Here is a 19,805-nt window from a genome sequence, read left to right as displayed (position 1 = left end):
GCCGCGGGCGGGCCAGCCGCTGCAGCCTTGGGGGCGGCGGTTCGGGCCTGGTTGCGGCCGGAGCCGGAGCCTGTCCTGCTGGAGAAGCGTCGCTGGTGCTGGGCCAGCCCGGCTCAGGCGCCCGGGAGCTCCCACACGAGCACGGCGCTGTGCGAGGCCGTGAGGAGGCGGCGGCCTGAGGGCGCGAAGCGGCAGAGGTGCACGGTGTCGTCATGGCCGGCGTAGGCCTGAGGGGCGCCGGCGGGGCAGGGCTGCAGCCGCAGCAGCCGGTCTGAGGAGAGCAGTGGTTCAGGGCTGTGCCAGGAGACTCCCACTGGCCCCGATCTCCCTCCAGACCCTCCCTGGGGCTTGTCCGTGCCACGACCACCTCTCCCTGTCACTCACAGACTTTCTCCATCTCTACTCCCTGCCAGAAGGGCCATTTGTGGTCACCTCCCACTCCCTTTCCATGTCTTGGTCTGGCCAGAAGCACCATTCCCCCTCAGCCTCAGCCCCTGTCCTTTCCCAGCCAGAAGCCATTCCCAGTCACCCCCAGCCTCTGTCCCTGTCCTTTCCCAGCCAGAAGCCGTTCCCAGTCACCCCCAGCCCCTGTCCCTGTCCTTTCCCAGCCAGAAGCCGTTCCCAGTCACCCCCAGCCCCTGTCCCTGTCCTTTCCCAGCCAGAAGCGTTCCCAGTCACCCCCAGCCCCTGTCCCCTGTCCTTTCCCAGCCAGAAGCGTTCCCAGTCACCCCCAGCCCCTGTCCCTGTCCTTTCCCAGCCAGAAGCCGTTCCCAGTCACCCCCAGCCCCTGTCCCTGTCCTTTCCCAGCCAGAAGCCGTTCCCAGTCACTCCCCAGGCTCTCTCCCTGCTGCTGAGCTGGAAGTTGAGCCACTGAACTGAGGACACAGGACAGACAGACCCAAACTGCTCCAGGAGCGAGGTGTCCTTGCCAGGAGCAGGGTCCTGCCTGTCCCCATGCTGTGGGAAGGTCCCTGCCGCCTCAGAGGCTGCAGAAATGGACACAGCCCAGAACCCTGGGAAGTCATGCCAGTGACAAACCCTGCCCGTTGGCCAAGCAGGATTGACCTCATGCATCTCATTTCTGACCCAGGAGCCTCCTGGAGGTTTCTCCTCTCCCTGGACTGTAGCTCCCAGGTTTGAGGACGTCTCTTGTTTGGAGGAATGATGACACTCATTTCCCCTGTGGCAGAAGAAGGAGGGGCCCAGGCACCCCCAGCACTCACCACCGAAGCCGAGGGCCATGAAAGGTGCAGCTGGGGACAGGCTGAGGGACGTGGCAAAGGCTGGCAGGGAGATCTTCCTGAGCACCTGCAGCCCAGCAAGAGAAACACGGGCAGCTCAAAGGGGAAGGCAGAGCCCACAGCCTCCCCATCACCCTCCTTAGGGCTGTGGCTGCACGGGCTCCTAAAGCTGCCCCAGGCATCCAGGAGACAATGGAGAGAATGTTGATGCTCTGGAAGCAGCCACCTTCCCCTCCCTGGGATCAGGGACTGGCTGCCTGCCTGATGCAGCCTGAGGCAGGGGCAGGGCTCTGCTGCTCACCTGGGCCACACCCGGGAGTTTCCAAGATGAAAATCTGTTCCCTGAGCAGCTGCCTGAGCCCATCCCACCCCTGTTACTAACACACAGGGCAGCTCTGCCAGCCACCCCTGTCCCCACTGCCCGTGGCAGGGGACAGGTACCTGTTTCTTCCTCAGGCTGTAGAACAAAGCTTCCTTCTGCAGCCCAAAGCCCATGTAGACCAGGACACCGTGTTCCCAAGGGCAGAATGCGGCCAGGCTGGGAGGGAGGCTGTCCAGACCCTGGAGAGGGAAACCAAAGGCAACAAAACTGAGGCTGGATTCTCTCATTTGGATCAGTGAGAGTTAAAAAGAGAGCACAGAGGGACCCCAGAGCTGTGAGGGTTTCAGCAGTGGGACATGAGTATGGTGGAGGCTGCTTCCTCTCTCTTGCATTCCCATCTCTGGCTCAGGGAAAGCAAGGAACAATCACACCCTACCATGGAAACCTGAAGCAAATCATTTAGTGTTGTAAGAGCAGGTCCCAAGAGGGTTCAACAGGTTGAATTCCCACTGAGATACTACTGCTGCATGGGCTTGAAGCTGGGATTTGGTTATGGATCAGCTCAACACAAGAAAACAGGGCCCAGGAGGCAGATCTTGAGCAGGGGATGTAAGATCAAACCTTCATGCTGTAGGGAGAGCTGTGGTGAGCTTCTTTCCAGAGCAAATCAATCTTTTTGGAAATGAACAGAAGAATTATTGACAGAACCCAGGTGCTGTATGGACCCAGGCTGAGGCACTGCCTCTTGCCCCCCAAAACCACCCAGCTCCCCTCTGTCTGCCAATGTCACCTGCACCAGGGACCATCTCCATCCTCTCCAGCACAGATCCTCCTGCTTTTCCAGCAGGTGTCCTGCTGCCCAAACCCTGCCCCTGGGCTGGAGCCAGATGCCTCTGCCAAGCAGCAGGGACACACAGAGCTGAGTACTTGGCTCTGGGAAGCCATCACCACGCTCCTGGCTCAGAGTACTCACACTCATCGGGAGTGTCAGAATTAGCAGCACGCTCATAATTAGCTCACACCGTGCTCACTGCTGCCTGGGCTCTGCTTTGCTGGCACAGGGCTCTCAGCTCTTTGCAGGTGCAGTTTAGGGCTCCTCATGCTTACAGTCAGTGCTGCAGGGCAGTCTGGCCCTCCTACACTTTTATTTCTACACCCAAGAAGGTGCATGGCAAGACACTCTGTGAACTGGACTAACAGAGATGCATTCCCTAAGCACACAGTCACTCTCTCAGAGCCCTGTGCCTCCCTCCTCCATCTCTGCTGGTGTCCAGCCTCACAGCAGGAGCAGGCAGGGCCTGGCAGGTGCCACACTCACCTCGGGGCCAGCAGGGGCTGGGAAGCTGAGCCAGTCGAGGAGCTCACACTTGTCCTGGAGCCAGTCGGAGCCCCAGACGCTGACGCGGCGATCGGAGCTGGCTGCCAGCCACAGCTCCCCTCCTTCCACCCCGAGCTCGTGGTACTGGGGGCAGAAACACAGCTCTGTCCTTCTGAGCTCCCCTCCTTCTCATGGTACTGGGGGCAGAAACACAGCCCTGTCCTTCTAGGGGCACAGAGGCTTTGAAGGAGGGGGACAGTAAAGAGTGGGACAGGAACTCATGGGAACATGGGGCTTGTGTTTAGGGGATGAAGACCAGGATTAACCTCTGTTTGTGGCTGCTCCATGCCTGGAAGTGTCCAAAGCCAGGCTGGACAGGGCTCGGAGCAACCTTGTCTAGTGAGAGGGGTCCCTGCCCATGGCAGGAGGCTGGAAATTGATGATTTTTAAGGTCCTTTCCAACCCAAATCCTGGTCTGAACAACTCAGTTCTCTTCCTTGGGACACCCTGTGGACCTTCACATCTCCTAGGGGAGTTATTTCCAATACCATGTATCCCCTAACAATGTCCTTCACCTCAAATCAAGGAGGATTTCCTCAGTCTCAGATTACCAGGAAACAGAGCCTTGCAGTGTAGATGATCTTAAAACCTGAGAGCTTAAGGAAAACTATTCCCATTTCTGCTGTGCAAAGGGAAAAAACTCTCCATGAAGAGGAGGACAAAGGAGGTACTCAAACCATCCCACTGCTGCACAGCCAAGTCTTCCCAGCTCCACAGAGGAACCAAAACCCCTTTTTGGGGGGCACAGGGGCTGCAGGCTGAGGGGTGCTGCTTTCCAAGAGCCTGTGGCACAGGTTCATGTCACACCTGTGCGCAGGGTGTCAAAAACTGCCACCAAAGGTCCCCCTGAAGGCACAGCCTCACTCAGGCTGCACCTGCAATACATGGAGATTTATTCCAGTGAATATATCCCTGGAAAAACTGATCAGAACTTGCTGGAGGGGATGGAGGAAGATTTCCAAAGAGGAAAAGCAAGGGACACCAAAGCAGACTTGCTGACCAGAGCTGTGCAGTGACTGATGGGGACTGGAGTCACTCTTGAGGTCTCACCTGCTTCCTGGTGCACTGGAGAACAGTGATGGGGGAGCCTTTGTGGTCAGCCAGGACATGGATGGTCATTCCAGTGCGAGGGCTGCTGACAGCCACTATCCCATCCTTGCCCCCTGATAGGATCATTTCCCCTGATGGCAGAGGACAGGAAAGAATGGGACACTTCTTGTAGGAGGAAAAAAAGGTCAGAGGAGAAAGGTCCAAGGCTATGGGATATCAGTGTCCTGAAACATTGTGAAAGGCTGGGAATATCCCAGTCAAGGGCTGGGTGTGATGAGACGTCTCAGAGACACCAGTACACCTCAACACTGAAGAAGAGCCACATCAGATCATAAAACAAAGGTGTTTGTTGTACCCAAACCCTTTGGCTATCCCAGAGCCAATGCACCTCCCGTGTCCCACCCACCATGTGCCCAGCTGGCAGAGTCACCAGAGCTCACTGGGACAAGTTCTGTGGCTCTCCCTGGTCCTGGGGTTTTGGGCAGGTGGCCAGGACACAGAGCAGCTGGAGACCAGGGCAAACCCAGGCAGCACCAAGCCACGTTCCCCGAGGTCCCATGTCCCCAGTGTCACCTCAGGCAGCCTCACCATCAGTGGAGTAGGTGACTGCTGTCAGTGCAGCGGCGTGGGGGTGCATTTTCAGCTCCATCTCTGTCCTGGAGACACTGAACACACGGACAGTGCCATCACTGTACCCTGCCACCACGTGCTGGCTCTCGCTGGGATGAGGCCACACCCCAACGGGACGAGGCTTCCAGGCCAGGCACTGGCAGCTCTGCAAAGAAATTGGCAGAGACCTGGTGACACAGGGGACATTTCCCTGTGCCAAGAGGAAGGGACTGATGCGAACCCTTACCTGGTTGAGCACCTGGAACTGCACCACCAGCTCGGTGCTGCCCAGAGCCCAGATCCTCACGCTGCCGTCCTCACCGCACGTGGCACAGTGACTCTCGTCAGGACTAAAGCACACCTCAGTCACCTGCTCCAGGGAAAAGGCAGACAGCAGGGCTCTATGGGTGCCACAGCCCAGAGCACATCAGCTGCCCTGCCCCTTCATCCCCAGGATTGTGCTCATGGGACACACCAGATGAGAGGGAACGTAAAGGAAGGTGCAGAGCTTTGCTTTTGGGCTAACAGGACAAGAGGAAATGTCTTCAACTTGCACCAGGGAAGATTTAGACTGAACATTAGGAAGAATTTCTTCACAGAAAGTATTGTAAAAGCACTGGCACAGGCTGCTCAGGGGAGGGGTGGAGTCACCATACCCAAGAGTATTCAAAAGTATTCACCATACCCAACAGTGTTCAAAAAATGTGTGGATGTGGCACTTGGGGACATGGTTTAATGGTGAATGTCATGGTGCTGCCGGGTTGGTGCTTGGACTTGATGATCTTAAAGGTCTTTTCCAATCTTATCAATCATGGCACAGAGTAAACCCAGCCCCAAAGGCAGGACCAGGCACTGTGCACAGTAAACCTAACCCCAAAGGCAAGACCAAGTAAGGTCCACTGCAAGTTGTCATAAAATACCTTCTCTCCCGCCATTTGAACCCTTTTTTTCTGTAGCAGAAAGACACCCTGAAGCAATAGCAAAACTCAAAGCAGGCCCAGCCCCTCTGACCTTGTTCTTGTGGCCGCTGATGAGTCGGATGCTGGTGCTCTCCACCCAGTTGATGTACCACAGGGTCCCTGCTGTGGTGCCCACAATCCCCATTTCCAGGCAGTCATCAAAGGCTGCACTCACAATGGTCCCATCCAGGGTGATCTCGTGCTCCAGCAGGACTGAGCCAGACCTGCAGGAAGGCAGGGTGGGAGAAAGACTGGCTCAGATGTTGGAACAGCCACTCTGCCTGCGTTAAATCCAACTTTCTAATGAGCCAGTTCAATGAGGGGCTCCTGTCCATGGAACAGTCACTGGGAGAGCTGAGGTTGTGCATCCTGGGAGCCCTCAGAGCCCCTCCCAGTGCCTAAAGGGGCTCCAGGAGAGCTGGAGAAGGACTTTGGACAAGAGCCTGGAGTGACTGGGGACAAGGGAGAGAGGCTTCCCACTGCCAGAGGGCAGGGATGGATGGGATATAGGGAAGGAATTCTTTCTGTGAGGGTGGGCAGGCCCTGGCACAGGGTGCCCAGAGCAGCTGTGGCCGCCCCTGGATCCCTGGCAGTGCCCAAGGCCAGATTGGACAGGGCTTGGAGCAGCCTGGGACAGTGGAAGGTGTCCCTGCCCATGGCAGGGAGGGTTGGAATGGGATGGTCTTGAAGGTTCCTTCCCACCCAAACCATTCCATAATTCTGTGATTTGTACTTCAACTATCTTTTTACAGGAAAGAAAAAAAACAGGGCATGCAACAGCATGAGAGAAGAAACAAAGGCAATGTATTTTCCCTAATTGTCCTAAAGGAATTCCTACAGATCACAGACACAAACTTCAGGCACAATAAACACCCACTTCCACTATTAAGAGAGTTCAGCTACCTGTGGCAAAAATTCAGTCAAAAGATCCAGACAGAAAGAATCAGCAGTCACGGGATGGAGAGAAAAAGCTAAGAATGAAGAGCAGCAGGAGCAGCATGGTTGCACGAGGTGTCTGTCTGCAAAAAGCCACCTCTCAGACAGCTCCTGGGGGCTGCCAGGGGAGAGGCCACGAGCTCCTACCTGGCATTGGGCCCTTTGAGCCTCAGCTCCTGCACGGTGCCCACGGACCACAGGCGGATGCGCTTGGTGTTGCTGCCGCTGAGCAGGCGCTGGTGCCGGCACAGCAGCACCCCTGGGGAGGAGGAAGGGCACCTGTCAGTGTGCAGGGCTCCCTGCTGCGTGTCCTGGGGGTAAGATATGTGTGTATGCCATCTGACAGCTGTCAAGAGCTGGGGCAGTTATCCTCTGTTCATTGGGCCATTTTCTTTATCTCTCCCACAGCCAACCCTCCCTCCAGGAGATCTCTGCTGTCCATGGCCACTGAGTGTCCCTGCAGGGCTGATCCAATTCCAGCATCCCATGGGGAGATGCTGCGCCCAGGGGAGGAGCCAAGCATTCCTACCTGGATCCACTCTGAGCCTGGAGCAGCACAGCAGCCTTTGCCCACTGCATTGCCAGAGGAGCAGCTTTCTGCTGCCCTGCATTGCCAGAGGGAGCCCAGGCCCATCTGCAGCAGCCCTGGAGCTGCAGAGGAAAACTCCCCCCTTGTGCAGGATCCCTGCTCCAGCAGCAGCACAGCTGGCACTGCAGGAGGGCTGAGCCCCCATGGGATGGGGCTGTGCCACCTCCTGACACACAGGGGGCAGGGACTGCTCTGACTCTGGCAGTGGTTTGTTTTCGGGGTTTTTTTTTCTGTGTACTATTGCATTTGTATTTTTTAATTTTCCTAGTAAATAACTATTATTGCTATTCCCATATCTTTGCCTTAGAGCCCTTTAATTTAAAAATTACAATAATTCAGAGGGAGGGGATTTTACATTTTCCATTTCAAGGAAGTCTCCTGCCTTCCTTAACAGACACCTGGTTTTTCAAACCACGACATGTGGGAATTGGAAAAATAGAAACTTCCACAGACACTGAAGGGTTTGATTTGCAGCCTTGGGAGAAGCTTGGATTGATGTAAAAATACAATACATAGATATTAAGTAGAAAATTCAGAAACTGTGTTTCTGTAATTGTAAGTAAGAAACTGTATGGGTAAGATGGTGAAGGGTTTATAGTGTGGCAATGTAATAGTATGGAGTAGGTTGGGAGTTTAGAAGTTGTAAGAGAAGCATCTGTGTGCATGTGAGAGAGAAGCCTATTGGACAGAAATATCTGCAGTGCAGTAGAAGTAAGTAAAGGTGATAGGTTAGAAAAGCAAAATAAACCCTGAGGCAAGTGTCCATTGGGTTAGAAAGTTCTGTATTTTCTTGTAACAAAGAACTTGTGACTACTTTGTGCTATGGCCAACTGCCTGCTCCTTCAGTATCTCATGGCCTCTGAGACTGATGTTTGTCTGAGCTATGAATTGTTCCAAGCCCAACAATGGTCCCATCCCTTTATTTCAAGTGGTGACAATGATACCCTGTCATCATTCCAAGGGTGCTCCTGGCAGCCACTTGGGCAGCAAAGTGGGAAAATTCTACAGCCCAGCACTGTTTTACAGACTAGAGGGCTGTGGGTGCTTTGGCACAGGCTGCCCAGAGCAGTGGGGGAGCCACCATCCCTGCAAGACTCAAACAGATTGTGGATGTGGTGCTCAGGGCTTAATGCTGGACCTGGCAGTGCTGGGTCAGTGGCTGGACCTGATGATCTTAGAAATCTTTTCCAACATTAATAATTCTATGAAGCCCCCAGGAGACCCAGGTCACAGATCCATTGCCACCCCACACATCTTGCATCCGACACAACAAACTGGTTTTCCAAGCACAGCTGAAATGGGAAGTCTGTGAGCTCAGGGCTCCTTTCCCAACACTCTCCCCTTGCAGCCCTGGCACTGCACCCACCGATTTCGCCCTCATCAGCCTCCCACGTCATGAAGCAGGAATTGGTCTCTGTGTCCCACACACAGATCTGGCCTGAGTTGGTCCCACTGTAAAGGAGAGCCTCAGCACCATAACAGAGAGATGTCAGCTCCACCAGGCCCAGCACGTCCGGGGCAGGGGCACGATGAACCTGCCAGAGCACAAAAACCAGCAATGTCAAAGGCAATGAACATGCTCAGATGCATCAGGAGAAAAAACATCCTCCTCCTCCCCTCAATTCCTGCAGTTAATGCCTCAAATACAACCAAAAGCTGTTTGTGCACAGTCAGTATCACCTCACCGAGAGAATCATCAGCTCTCACAGAGCCCTCACCAGGGGCTTGGAAAATAAGTCAGAGATGCTGAAAATAAATCTTAAAAGGTAAAAGGAAGGTTTACCTTGAGTGTGACAGCAGCTTCCTGCTGCTCCAATGCCCAGAATGTCACAGCTCCCCTCCCCACACAGGCAAGGTCTTGGTGAGAGAAAGGGCTAAAAGCCACATCGTGGAGAGGCTCTGAGATGCAAGTGGACAGCACGAGCTCATAGGTGTGGGTACTCCACAGAGCCATGGTCTGGTCACTGTAGTCCCCTAAGGAGAAAGGGAAAGTCAGCAGGAAGAACTCTGCTGCCTCAGGATGCTCACAAGCATCCACACAGCACACACACATCAGCTGTGCCACCCCTCACCCAGCTGTTGGGAGACAACTGTCCAAACACCATTCCAGGCATGGACACACCTCGTCCTCTCAGCACAAGCTGCACAAAATGACAGAGGCTTGCCCAAGTTAAGGACAGACAGAACTGACCCAGCACTTCACCCTGGAGATTGCAGCAAAGCTGTCCTGGCAGTGGAGTCATCTGGAGCAGCCAGGGCTGGGACTGAGCAGGCAGAGCAATGTCAGAGCATTTTTCCTGCTGTTTCCCCATCCTTGGGAGTCTCTGCACACCTTGGGAATGCCCCACACAAACTCTCCAGTGACCTGGGCACTCAGGGCTAACCCTGTCTTGACAAAGAATGGGATGTCACCTTTGCCAAGGTCCCAGTTGAGGTGGGAGCTGACCTCCATGGAAGCCACCACAGCTGGGTGGGAGCAGAAGGCATTGGCCTCAGTGATGGCAAAACTCCCAAGCTTCCAGAGAGCTCAGGAGGACAGTGCTCTCCTGTTGCCTTCCCCAGGCTCCACAAGCTCTGTGGAGACTTTCAGCTTTTCCCTCCTGCAGCCCAGACCAGAGCTGGAGGAGGAGAGCTCCTCTCCCACACTGCTCCCTGAAGAGCACAAAGCTCCCTTTCTCTCCAGCAAAGCCTGCTTTCCTTTCCAAATGCAGCCTCACCAGCCTGGAAGGAGTGTATTGCCTGCTCCACAGGTCCCCTCTCATGCAAAACAAGAGCTTCCTAATTGCATGTTGTCCTTTAAATGTCCCCTGCCTGAACAAAACAGACAGCTTGAGCATCCATCCTGTGCTGGCATGGCTGCCTGGCAGGAGGCTCACAGTTGGGAGCCTGGCTACTTCTGTCCAAGTCCATCTAGGCAGCAATAACAAGTCCAGAAGAAGGCTTTTCCCTCGGCACACTATAAATAGTAACCACAAACCATTTGCAGGGGGTCTAAGAAGCACCAGTGAGTCAGGAGAAGAAAGCTGTAACTGCTGCATTCCCTGCTGTTCCGAGGATACCACAGAACAGCTTCCTACCCACGAGCCTGCTGCACATCTGGCAGGTGTTTGGTGCTCACAGCACCCTCCTGCCATGAGCTGCCTGCTCTGGGGTGCAGCCCTGCACCCACAGCTGCTGTGACAGGAGTGCTCACCTATGGTGACAAGGAATCTGTCATCCCAGGAGAATGCCATGGCTTGCACTTGTGTCTCATGGTGGAACAGCTCTGCTGTGCAGGCCCCATCCTGGGTGCTCCAGATGCAGATCTGACAATGGGAGTCTCCATCCTTCTGCCCTGAGGCAGAGGCAAGAACCTAACAGACAATGTGTAAGTAATTAGAGAATGTGTAATTAGAGAATGCTCGTTAGCCTTAACGGTTTTTTCAGTTATCCCATATTAAAGGGATGTGGCTGGCAAATGGAGAATTCAGTGAGAAACAATCATTCAGCTGATGGCAGGAGGGAAAGGCAGCATCACCCACAGGAAGAGAACAGCCTTTATAGAATCACTGAGGTTGGGAAAGATCTCCAAGATCATCAAGTCCAACCTGTGATTGATCCCCGCTTTGTCACCCAGCCCAGGGCATGGAGTGCCACATCCACCTCCTCCTTGGACACCTCCAGAGATGGGGACTTCACCACTCCTGGGCAGCCCCTTCCAATGCCTGACCACCTTTCCATGGAGAAATTCTTCCTGATGTCCAGCCTGAGCCTCCCCTGGCACAGCTTGAGGCCATTCCCTCTCCTCCTGTCCCTGTTCAGGGAGCAGAGCCCGACCCCTGCCAGCTGCTCCCTCCTGTCAGGAGTTGTGCAGAGCCAGAAGGTGCTCCCTGAACCTCCTTTGCTCCTCATCAGACTTGTGCTCCAGCCCCTTCCCCAGCTCTGTTCCTTTCTCTGGACAGTCTCCAGCCCACACTGAGCCAGCACAACAGAGAGCTGACTCCAAAACAATCTCCATAGCCTCCAGGCAGAAAGAGGAACAATAAATGGGATTTTAGGCTGTGGGACTGCAAAGCGAGAGGGACAAGCCCTGGCCTGGGGCAGAGCAGCCCCTCCCACCTGGGCGTGGTGGCTGAGGGTGAGAGTGGAGATCTCCTCGGCGTGGCCCAGCCAGTGGCTCTGCGAGCCCGAGTGCAGGTCTTCAACCACGATGACGCAGCCACAGGAGTAGGCGAAGAAGCCTGGCAGAGGAGGGGGAGGAGAGGGGATGTTTTCATGGAAAGGCTGCACATACAGCCCCCACCACAACCCACGTGGAAAATTCTATGATTCATTAATACGTAAAAGCTGGGTCTTTGATGCAGCTCAGCAGCAGCAGGTTGGGAGCGGGGTGAAATCTCACTTTCCCTAACCTGAGCGAAGCAGAGCTGCTGGCCACCATTCCAGCTGGAGAAAGGAGGCAGGATGGGCTTTGTGAGCTCCCCTCCTGCTCTGTCCACTCAACAGCTGGAGCCTGAGTCTGTCCCACCAACTAAAGCTTGCCAACAGCAAAGAGCTACTGGATTTTACCAATACAAAGAAGCTCTGTGTTCAAGCAAAGATCCCAATCCAACAGTCAGATCATAACTTCACTCAGTACACACCCCTAGCATCACAGAATAGAATCACACATGGTTTGGGTTGGAAGGGACCTTAAAGCTCATCTTGTTCCACCCCCTGCCATGGCAGGGACACCTTCCACTATCCCAGGCTGCTCCAAGTCCTGTCCAACCTGGCATTGGGCACTTCAGGGATCCTGGGGCAGCCAGAGCTTCTCTGGCAACACATCCCAGCACTGCAGAGCATTCCCAGTGTACCTGTATCTGGGTTCCACACCATATTCCCTCTGCCATTCCCATTGTAGCCGATCACTGCTTTCAGCTTCAGCACCTCACTGCCCGCTGGAGGAGACAAAAAACTCTGCAAGAAAAACAGACACTGGCTTAAAATAATCTCTGGAAGAATGGTCTGGTCAGATGCATCAACACCCACACAGGAAAAAGTGAATGTCCTCAAACACATCCCACACAGATCCATGCCAACACTCACACAATTCCATAACGGAAGAGACAAATAACATCCTATAACAAAAGGGACACTGCCCCAGCACAGTCAGGCACAGATGCTTTCAGACAGGGCACAAAACAGGCTGGCAGCAAATGCCCAGCCGAGGAGCAGCTGCTAATCTTGCTGGGAAAGAGTTCCACGGGTTTGGCTGACTTGGGATGCAGATATTTCAACAGGAAGAGAACTGGGAGAAAAATGCTGCCAGGTGGAGGGACAGAGGAGAGGGCTGGGGGTGAAATCTGGATGTAGCTGTTCTCTCAGCACTAGCAGCAGAGCTTAGGGAAGGGCTGAGTTAAGTTTCTGTTTTATCCCTGCTGTGTTTGTTAACAGAGCAGGAGCTGTGCTGTGTCTCTCCTCACTACGCTCCATGGATTTGCCTTCCCCAGCCTGCTCTGCCAATGCAGCTGCTCGCAAATATGGGAGCACAATGAATCACTCCATTGCTCACTCGTCTTTCACTCTCAATAGCACATGCCATTTCCACTCCTTTTGAATAAAAATATATGCAGATTTGGGCAACACAAAAAGAGTTGAGCACAACTCACTTTTTTCTAGTCTAGGAAGAGTTACATGTAGAGAAAAACAGGGAATTAACATTAGGATTTCTGTGCTGAGCATCAGCCCAGGGGTATAGTTCCCAAATTGCTTTCCAACAGAGAACAAAATGGAAACAATTTGAAAAATGCACCTACCCCAGCCCCAAAATGCCTGTTCTCCCCTGGTAACCAGCACAACTCTCACCTGGGGGAGCACTGATGCCTTGAAGCGAGGGGTGAAATGCCGGTAGGAATCTGGGCGGATGCAGCATTTGGGAGCTCTGGTTCCCTTCCTGGACTCTGCCACACAAAGGAGAAAATGGTACCTATGGGAAATGCTTGGGAGCAGCACCCAGGCTGTGGCTTGCTTATATTCAGGTGCTGTGCATGTGTGAACACACACGAGGCTAAAAGCAAACTGCAGTGTCACATGTGGCATATCCCAAGTGGGAAGGGACCCACAAGGATCGGGAGTCTAACCCCTGGCCCTGCACAGACACCCCAACAGTCCCACCCTGCACCTCAGAGCATCATCCAGACATTCCTGGAGCTCTGGCAGCCATGCCCATTCCCTGGGGAGCCTGTTCAATCAATGCCCAGCACCCTCTGGGGGAAGAACCTTTTCCTGATATCCAGCCTGACCCTTCCTGACACAGCTCCAGCCATTCCCTGGAGTTCTCAGTTCCTTTCCCACTTGTAGCAATGTATCTGAACAACTTAGACTACAGTGTGCACCAGCCATTTCACTTGTAACTGTTCTTACCAGAATTTTCTCAAAGCTCTCTAAAATTCAAAGTTATTAAGACATAAACTGTACTAAAATAAGAAAGAAGTTAAAAAACCAAATTCTAAGACCACAAGAAAGAGATAACACAGAACTGTAAACCACCTAAACTATAACCAATCACATATTCTTAAAAGTACATACAAAACACAAACAAACAAAAACACCAATAAAAAATATGTAATCAGTAGAGTTGGAATATATAAATAAGTACTTAATGTAAACAACAAACAACTTCTACTTAATCATATTAATTAGCTATCCAAGAATCCTAAATTTCCTACACCACACTGCAAACACCTCGTGCTCTGGGATCCCTGTGAAACCACGAGCCCCACAGCTCCAGCACTGTCACAGGAGCACTGGGGGCAGTTTTATCCTGAGGCTTTCCAACAAGTCCTGCAGGGGCTGAGCACTGGCAGCTGCCTGCTCCTGGCAGGTTGCCACACACCACTGCAGCTCCCAGGCTGTGCAGCTATTAATAGAGCCATTGGGAGCTTTAATTGCAGCTGGATTTAATGGGACGTGCCACTCAGAGATGATACTGGCTCCAGGCTGAAGGCAGGCTTCTGGTGTGCCCAGAAGCAGCAGCAGGGAAAGAGCCAGAAAAACGAGCAGTTTTAGGGATCAATGTGAGCCTCCCTCAATACTGGGTGCCCTTGGAAGGTCATGGCCAAGGGAAAACTCCTAAGGAACACATGGCAGCCTTTCACCTCACAGCTCAGAGCACGTGTCTGGGTGTCTCTGCCCCATAATAATAATAATAGTAATAGTAATAGTAATAGTAATAGTAATAGTAATAGTAATAGTAATAGTAATAGTAACAACAACAACAACAACATTTCTTTGGTTTTGGGGGATAGACCAAGCTGCCATGCAGGCCTGCAGCTCTGTACCAACTGGCAATACCCCTGGATTTACCGTTTGCTGGTTTTTCAGGAGACCTCGAGCTCTCCTGCCTCACTCTGGGCCTCACAACAATCTCCTCATTCCCATCTGATTCCACCACAATGACTGAGGCATCTCTGTGCTCATTTGCCACCTTCCTGCTGCTGCCTGGCAGTTCTGCTTCCTCCTCCCTGTCCGACTCAGAGGAAATACCTGGGGAGAGAAATCAGTGGGAAGATGGAGCCACCCAAGTCCCTCAGCACCACTTCACGTGTGCCTGACCCCTGCTCTGTGGAACAGCTCAGCTGTTAGGGTGGAAGCCGAAGCAGACAATTCCTATAGGAATGACCAACAAGGTGTTCAGCACAGTCAGAGGGGCTGTGCCAGCACCTCAGTATGTGGAGAAGAGCAGAGGATAAAGGGGTGCTGAACCCCAGTTAAGCCCAGCTTAGGGCAAGGAATTGCAGACTGGTTTGCCAGAAGGGGTCACAGGTAGAGATGGCTCCAAGGATGCTGCTGAACTAGGCAAGTTTTTCCTAAAAGAAGGTTAATTTCCCCCTTTCCTGCAAGGAGTTCCTCTTACTTTGAAACCCTGCTGGGTGGACAGAGCTGATATCCAGGCACAGTGGGGAGGACAGCAATGGAAGAGGCACTGTCTGCCGAGGGGTCTCAGAGCCATCCTTGGGCTTCTCAGAGCTGCTGTCTGGGAAAGAAAAGGGCTTGGTGTCACTTCCTTCAGCCCATGCTCCTCTCATCCTTCTGGATGGTGACACCTCAGCTCTCCAGCTTCCATAGAAGCCACTTCTCTGTGTTTTAAGAAAGAGAGGGACAGAGAGAGGGGCAATGAGGGAGAGAGGAGACAGAGGAGATGGAGGCAGAGAAAGACAGAAGGCAAAAGCTGAAAATCTACCAGAAAGCCCAGAGTGGCTCTGCTCTGAACATCCCCACCTTGGCAGACTGAGAGGTGCTGCCAATTAATTTGAGATTGTCCCTCAGGGCTAATTAGCTGGTTTGCCCCCATTACATGACCCCCAAATCCCTCTGGAAAAGCTGCCAGCACTACTCATGGGAAGAGGCAAACTCACCTGAGCTCAGCACCAGAGTGGACATGGGGGAACGAGCCCTGGGAAGGGGAGGAGACTGGAGTCACACAGGGATGGGGCAGGGACAGGGGATACAGACAGGCACAGCCAGCACCATTACCTGCCTGGGGATGACTTGACTGGAGGTGGAGCTAGGAAATCCCAGAGGAAGATGGCATCCCCAACGCTGATGACGTGCTCTTGGTGTGGGGTGAAGGCGACCTGGTGCACGGGCTCTGAGTGCCCGATGAACACCTGGGAGAGAGCAGGCCTTGAATCCCATCACCACCTGTCCTGTCAGGATGGGGTTACTCCACTCCCTGTCCTGCCCAGCCAGGGTCTACAGGGCTCAGCAGAAGGTCCAGAAGAGGATCTATCACACCTACAGTTCTCACACCTGTGGGCTGATCAACCCGGGGCCAACCTTCAACACACTTACTCAGGGAAGGAAGCAAAAGCCAAAGAGTCCAAAGTCTTACCCTGCCTCTGAAGCCTTGGGTGAACCATTTCCCTCTCCATTTTCTCTCTCTGTCCCTAACACAGAGCTGTCACCTACCTCTGTCCTTTGCACCTCTCACTGGGGTGCTCTGGCAGCCCCAGCCTGTGCCCACTGCCAGGCACAGTGTGGGATTGGGACTGCATTTCTCTGCTGGGCAAACTGGGACTGGGGACACCGGGCCAGGTCATACAGAGCCCACTTGCTGCTCTCTTCTCTGGGGATTCAGCAATGCAGCACCACCCCCTTCCCCCCTGGGTGAGCAGTACCTGGAAGTTGATGGTGAAGCGCATCTTGTAGTCCCACACTTTGATGACCTTGTCACCAGCAGTGAGCAGGTACTGGCCATCCTTGCTCAGTGCCAAGGAGGAACAGCTCAGCTTGTGCACAGGGGACACCTGAGGACAAGAAATGGCACCAGCAGCCTTAGCTGAGCTGGTTCATATCCTTATTTACACTTCAGCAAGAGAACAGTAGTGTGACAGTGTGGAAAACAAGGACAGGCTCAGGCTCACCCTGAGCACAAGCACACTGGGACAGCTGCAGGCTTCTCACTTGTGTTTCTTTGAAGCCTGTGAGCTGCAGGAGGAGTTTTTCTCTCATTTAACCTCCCAGAGAGACAAGAAGTGCCCAGCCCCCAGAGGAGACCTGGTGGATGAATTTCAGTGTCCTACCTCTCGCACCAGCCGTCCGGTTTTTGCATCAAGCACAAGGATTTTATTGGAAGAAGTGGATACCAGGAGCTCTCCCTGAGGCACAGGACCAAAGCAGACCTTCACTGCAGAGTCCAAGATGGTGCTGCGCAGGTCCAGGATGCTGATGTCCACCCTCAGCAGCTGTGGAACAAAGAGCCACTGAACAACCACTGCAGGAGCCTCAGGATTGCTCCCATGCTCCTAACACAAAGCTATGGAGCCTGCTGGACCCTTCCCTTCCCACTTAATGAGGGGCTGCAGGTCCAGACAATGCCCAGGAGAGCAGGTCAAGAGAGAGGTGAGAGCTGACAGCCTCCATAGCACCTCCCAAATTATCTTTTCTAGCAGAGAATGAAAGCAGAGGAGAAGAAACCTTGAATTGTTATTTCTGTCTCACAGAAGGGAAAACAGGGAGCTCACTGTCAGCCCTGATCCACCTCCCTGGCTGCTGCCTGTGGGGTTCCAGGGGACAGCCATGTCCCCAGGAGTGAGGGGACTCTGCTGGGTACCTCATCGAGTGAGCAGGCCTCCATCACTGTCACCACGTACTTGGAGGGCCCCACGAAGGCCAGCAGGCGACTGTCCCCACTGAGGGCCAGAGTGTCCACGCCACTGCCAGCATCCCGGGCCACCACATTGCCTGGGGGACACAGCAGGACAGTGAGGAGCAGCAAAGCCCACTCTGATGGTGCTGCTCAGCAGCAGCTGCAGCTTCTCCTGCAGCCTGAGGAAAAAAGCAACCTGTGCTGTAGGAGATGCTACAAATTTTATTTACACACCCAGAACGTGCAGTGAAGCACCTCAAAAACAAGGTTGAGATGCACAGCTTGTTGCCTGAGTGAACATGCAGTGTTTTCAAGGAGAGCAGAACAAAGTCAAAGGAATAAAATTGATTTTAGGGCTTATTTTTTAATGTTACAAGAGGCTGTGATGAGGAGCTCTGTGAGATCTCAGCTGCAGCCTGGGTGTCTGAACCCAGAGCAGAATGAGGTCAGTGCTCAACACCACCACACTGATGTCAGTCCACAGGGCAGAGAGACCCAGAGGTCTGAAAATCACAGAAATTACAGCAATTCTCTGTATTTATTCCATGACCATAATTCCACTGTTCTGTCCCTGGAACGTGACCAGGCAGCAAACACAGTTTCAGAGCAGAGGCACCACGTGAAGGTCCAGCTGCAGCACTGACACCAAACCTGGGTCATTTTGGATAAACTCCCTGATTCCTCCAATCCCTGTTCCTTATCCTGCACACCTCTGGGGCAGGTTCCTCCTCTTTGAGCAGTATTACACTGTATAAAAATCAGAGTTCCCTTTCCCTGCCCAAGCTTGTGCTGTCACAATTCATTTCCAAAGCGTACATTAAATGTGACACTAATTTTTCCAAACTGCCTTGCCCCTGCCCTGCCTCCAGCTCTCCACCAGCTCCATTCACCAGCACAGAGCAGCTCTGCTGCAGGCAGGATTAGGGCAACAATCCACTTCAAACAAATTAAATTGCACATGTACAGAATGGAAAGAGTCAGGGCTTGGGCATGGATAAATCTCTGTGACCCCAGCACATTAATGAAATCATCAGACCAGCAGGATGAGGGGGATTGAACCAGGACAGGTAGGGAAGTGCTGGCAGTCACTGGGGTTTGCTCACACAGAAGGTAAAAACAGAAATCACAGAATCACCGAGGCTGGAAAAGCCCTCTAAGATCATCAAGTCCTCTAAAACATATCCCCAGGTGCCACATCCACATCTTTTAAATCCTTCCAGGGTTGACTCCACAGCTCCCTGGGCAGCTGTGTCAGTGCCTGATCATCCTCCCAATGAAGAAATTTTCCCATGATCAAATCTAAACTTCCCCTGGCACAATTTGAGGCCAGGACATTTCCCCTTGTCCTGTCCCTGTTCCCTGGGAGCAGAGCCCGACCCCCCCAGCTGTCCCCTCCTGTCAGGAGCTGTGCAGAGCCACAAGGTCCCCCCTGAGCCTCCTTTTCTCAGGCTGAGCCCCTTCCCAGCTCCCTCAGCCCCTCCTGGTGCTCCAGCCCCTTCCCAGCTTGTTCCCCTCTCTGGACAAGCTCCAGCCCCTCAGTGTCTGCCTTGTGAGGGGCCCAAAAGTGCCCCCAGGACTGGAGGTGCCTCAGCAATGCCCAGAGCAGGGGGAAATGCCAAAGCTCAGAAGGTTCATTGGGAAATATCACTCCAAGCAGGCTGAGCTTGGGCTGGCTCTGGTGTCAGGATGTCTGTGCCAATACAGAAAAAGAAGAAAGGCAATCTCAACCCCAGAGTCTTACCCAGGACTCTCAGAACCTGGATTTTCTGTGCCACCAGTCTGTACAGAGCCAGAGTTCCCTGCAAGCAGGAGCTGAACATCAAATTGCCATCTGGAGAGATGGTCAGGCCGGTGACTGCGGTGCGGTGCTGCCTGAAAGGGGGCAGAAAACATGGGAAAAGGGAAGAGAAGAAGGAATCACAGACAGAGGGAACAGTGGTGATGTTGACTGTAACACAGTGAAGAACTCAAGAGGATAAATTAACCAGGAACAGAGCAGGACCCTGCCATGCTCACCCCTGAAGCAGCCCAGGACAAACAACACTCTGACTTGTCACAAAACTGAGCAGTGAGTGCAGACTCCAGCCCGGATGGAACATGCTCCTTCTCCCTTTGGAGCATCCTCCAAACCCCACACTGAGGCTCACAAGGGCTCCCTGCCCAGCTGCTCTCTAGGACAAGCTCTTTCCTACTGCTGTTCACTGGGAAATCACAAAGAAAGCCCTCATGGCTTTCACAGCTTGGGCTTTCACCACCCGGAGCCTTGGCACAGCAGATCTGCCCCCACCCCACCCAGCTGGGACCTGAGGCTTGTGGAGCTCCATGAGTGACACTGTGGCTCTGTCTCATCACCAGGACACCCAGTTAGACCCCGTGGAGCTCCCACTTCACTCACTTGTGCTCCAGCAGGAGGTCAGAGGCAGCCAGGTTGAAGATCCTCACCACCCCGCTGTCGAAGCCACAGGCCAGCATCTTCCAGAAGGGGTGGAAGGCCACAGTACAGGGAGTTTCCTCTGCAGCTGAGAAGTCATACAGCTGCAGGGAAGAGACACCACAGGTATGAAGCTGGAGAGGACTGGAGCTGCAGCTGGACCCAACAACTCATCAGCC

General features: G+C 53.5%; 1 protein-coding gene across 1 annotated transcript in view; it reads right to left on the bottom strand.

Moving 5' to 3' along the window:
- Nucleotides 1-74: 74 nt before the first annotated feature.
- Nucleotides 75-19,805, bottom strand: part of WDR90 (WD repeat domain 90) — a 37,062-nt gene continuing 17,331 nt past the window's right edge. The window contains 24 exon segments of the mRNA XM_030958419.1: nucleotides 75-271; nucleotides 1,224-1,308; nucleotides 1,683-1,802; nucleotides 2,882-3,025; nucleotides 3,992-4,122; nucleotides 4,580-4,766; nucleotides 4,848-4,970; nucleotides 5,612-5,783; nucleotides 6,643-6,754; nucleotides 8,451-8,619; nucleotides 8,868-9,058; nucleotides 10,278-10,437; nucleotides 11,183-11,304; nucleotides 11,920-12,022; nucleotides 12,911-13,005; nucleotides 14,411-14,590; nucleotides 14,961-15,080; nucleotides 15,463-15,500; nucleotides 15,581-15,714; nucleotides 16,225-16,353; nucleotides 16,630-16,791; nucleotides 17,160-17,290; nucleotides 18,937-19,067; nucleotides 19,591-19,730. Of these exon segments, the coding sequence (XP_030814279.1) occupies nucleotides 114-271; nucleotides 1,224-1,308; nucleotides 1,683-1,802; nucleotides 2,882-3,025; nucleotides 3,992-4,122; nucleotides 4,580-4,766; nucleotides 4,848-4,970; nucleotides 5,612-5,783; nucleotides 6,643-6,754; nucleotides 8,451-8,619; nucleotides 8,868-9,058; nucleotides 10,278-10,437; nucleotides 11,183-11,304; nucleotides 11,920-12,022; nucleotides 12,911-13,005; nucleotides 14,411-14,590; nucleotides 14,961-15,080; nucleotides 15,463-15,500; nucleotides 15,581-15,714; nucleotides 16,225-16,353; nucleotides 16,630-16,791; nucleotides 17,160-17,290; nucleotides 18,937-19,067; nucleotides 19,591-19,730 (3,237 nt within the window). The 3' untranslated portion in view covers nucleotides 75-113.

Source organism: Camarhynchus parvulus, chromosome 14 (genome assembly GCF_901933205.1).
Source record: "Camarhynchus parvulus chromosome 14, STF_HiC, whole genome shotgun sequence".
Classification (NCBI taxonomy): domain Eukaryota; kingdom Metazoa; phylum Chordata; class Aves; order Passeriformes; family Thraupidae; genus Camarhynchus; species Camarhynchus parvulus.
The sequence above is the reverse complement of the archived record's forward strand: the minus strand, read 5'-3'. Positions and strand labels throughout refer to the sequence as shown.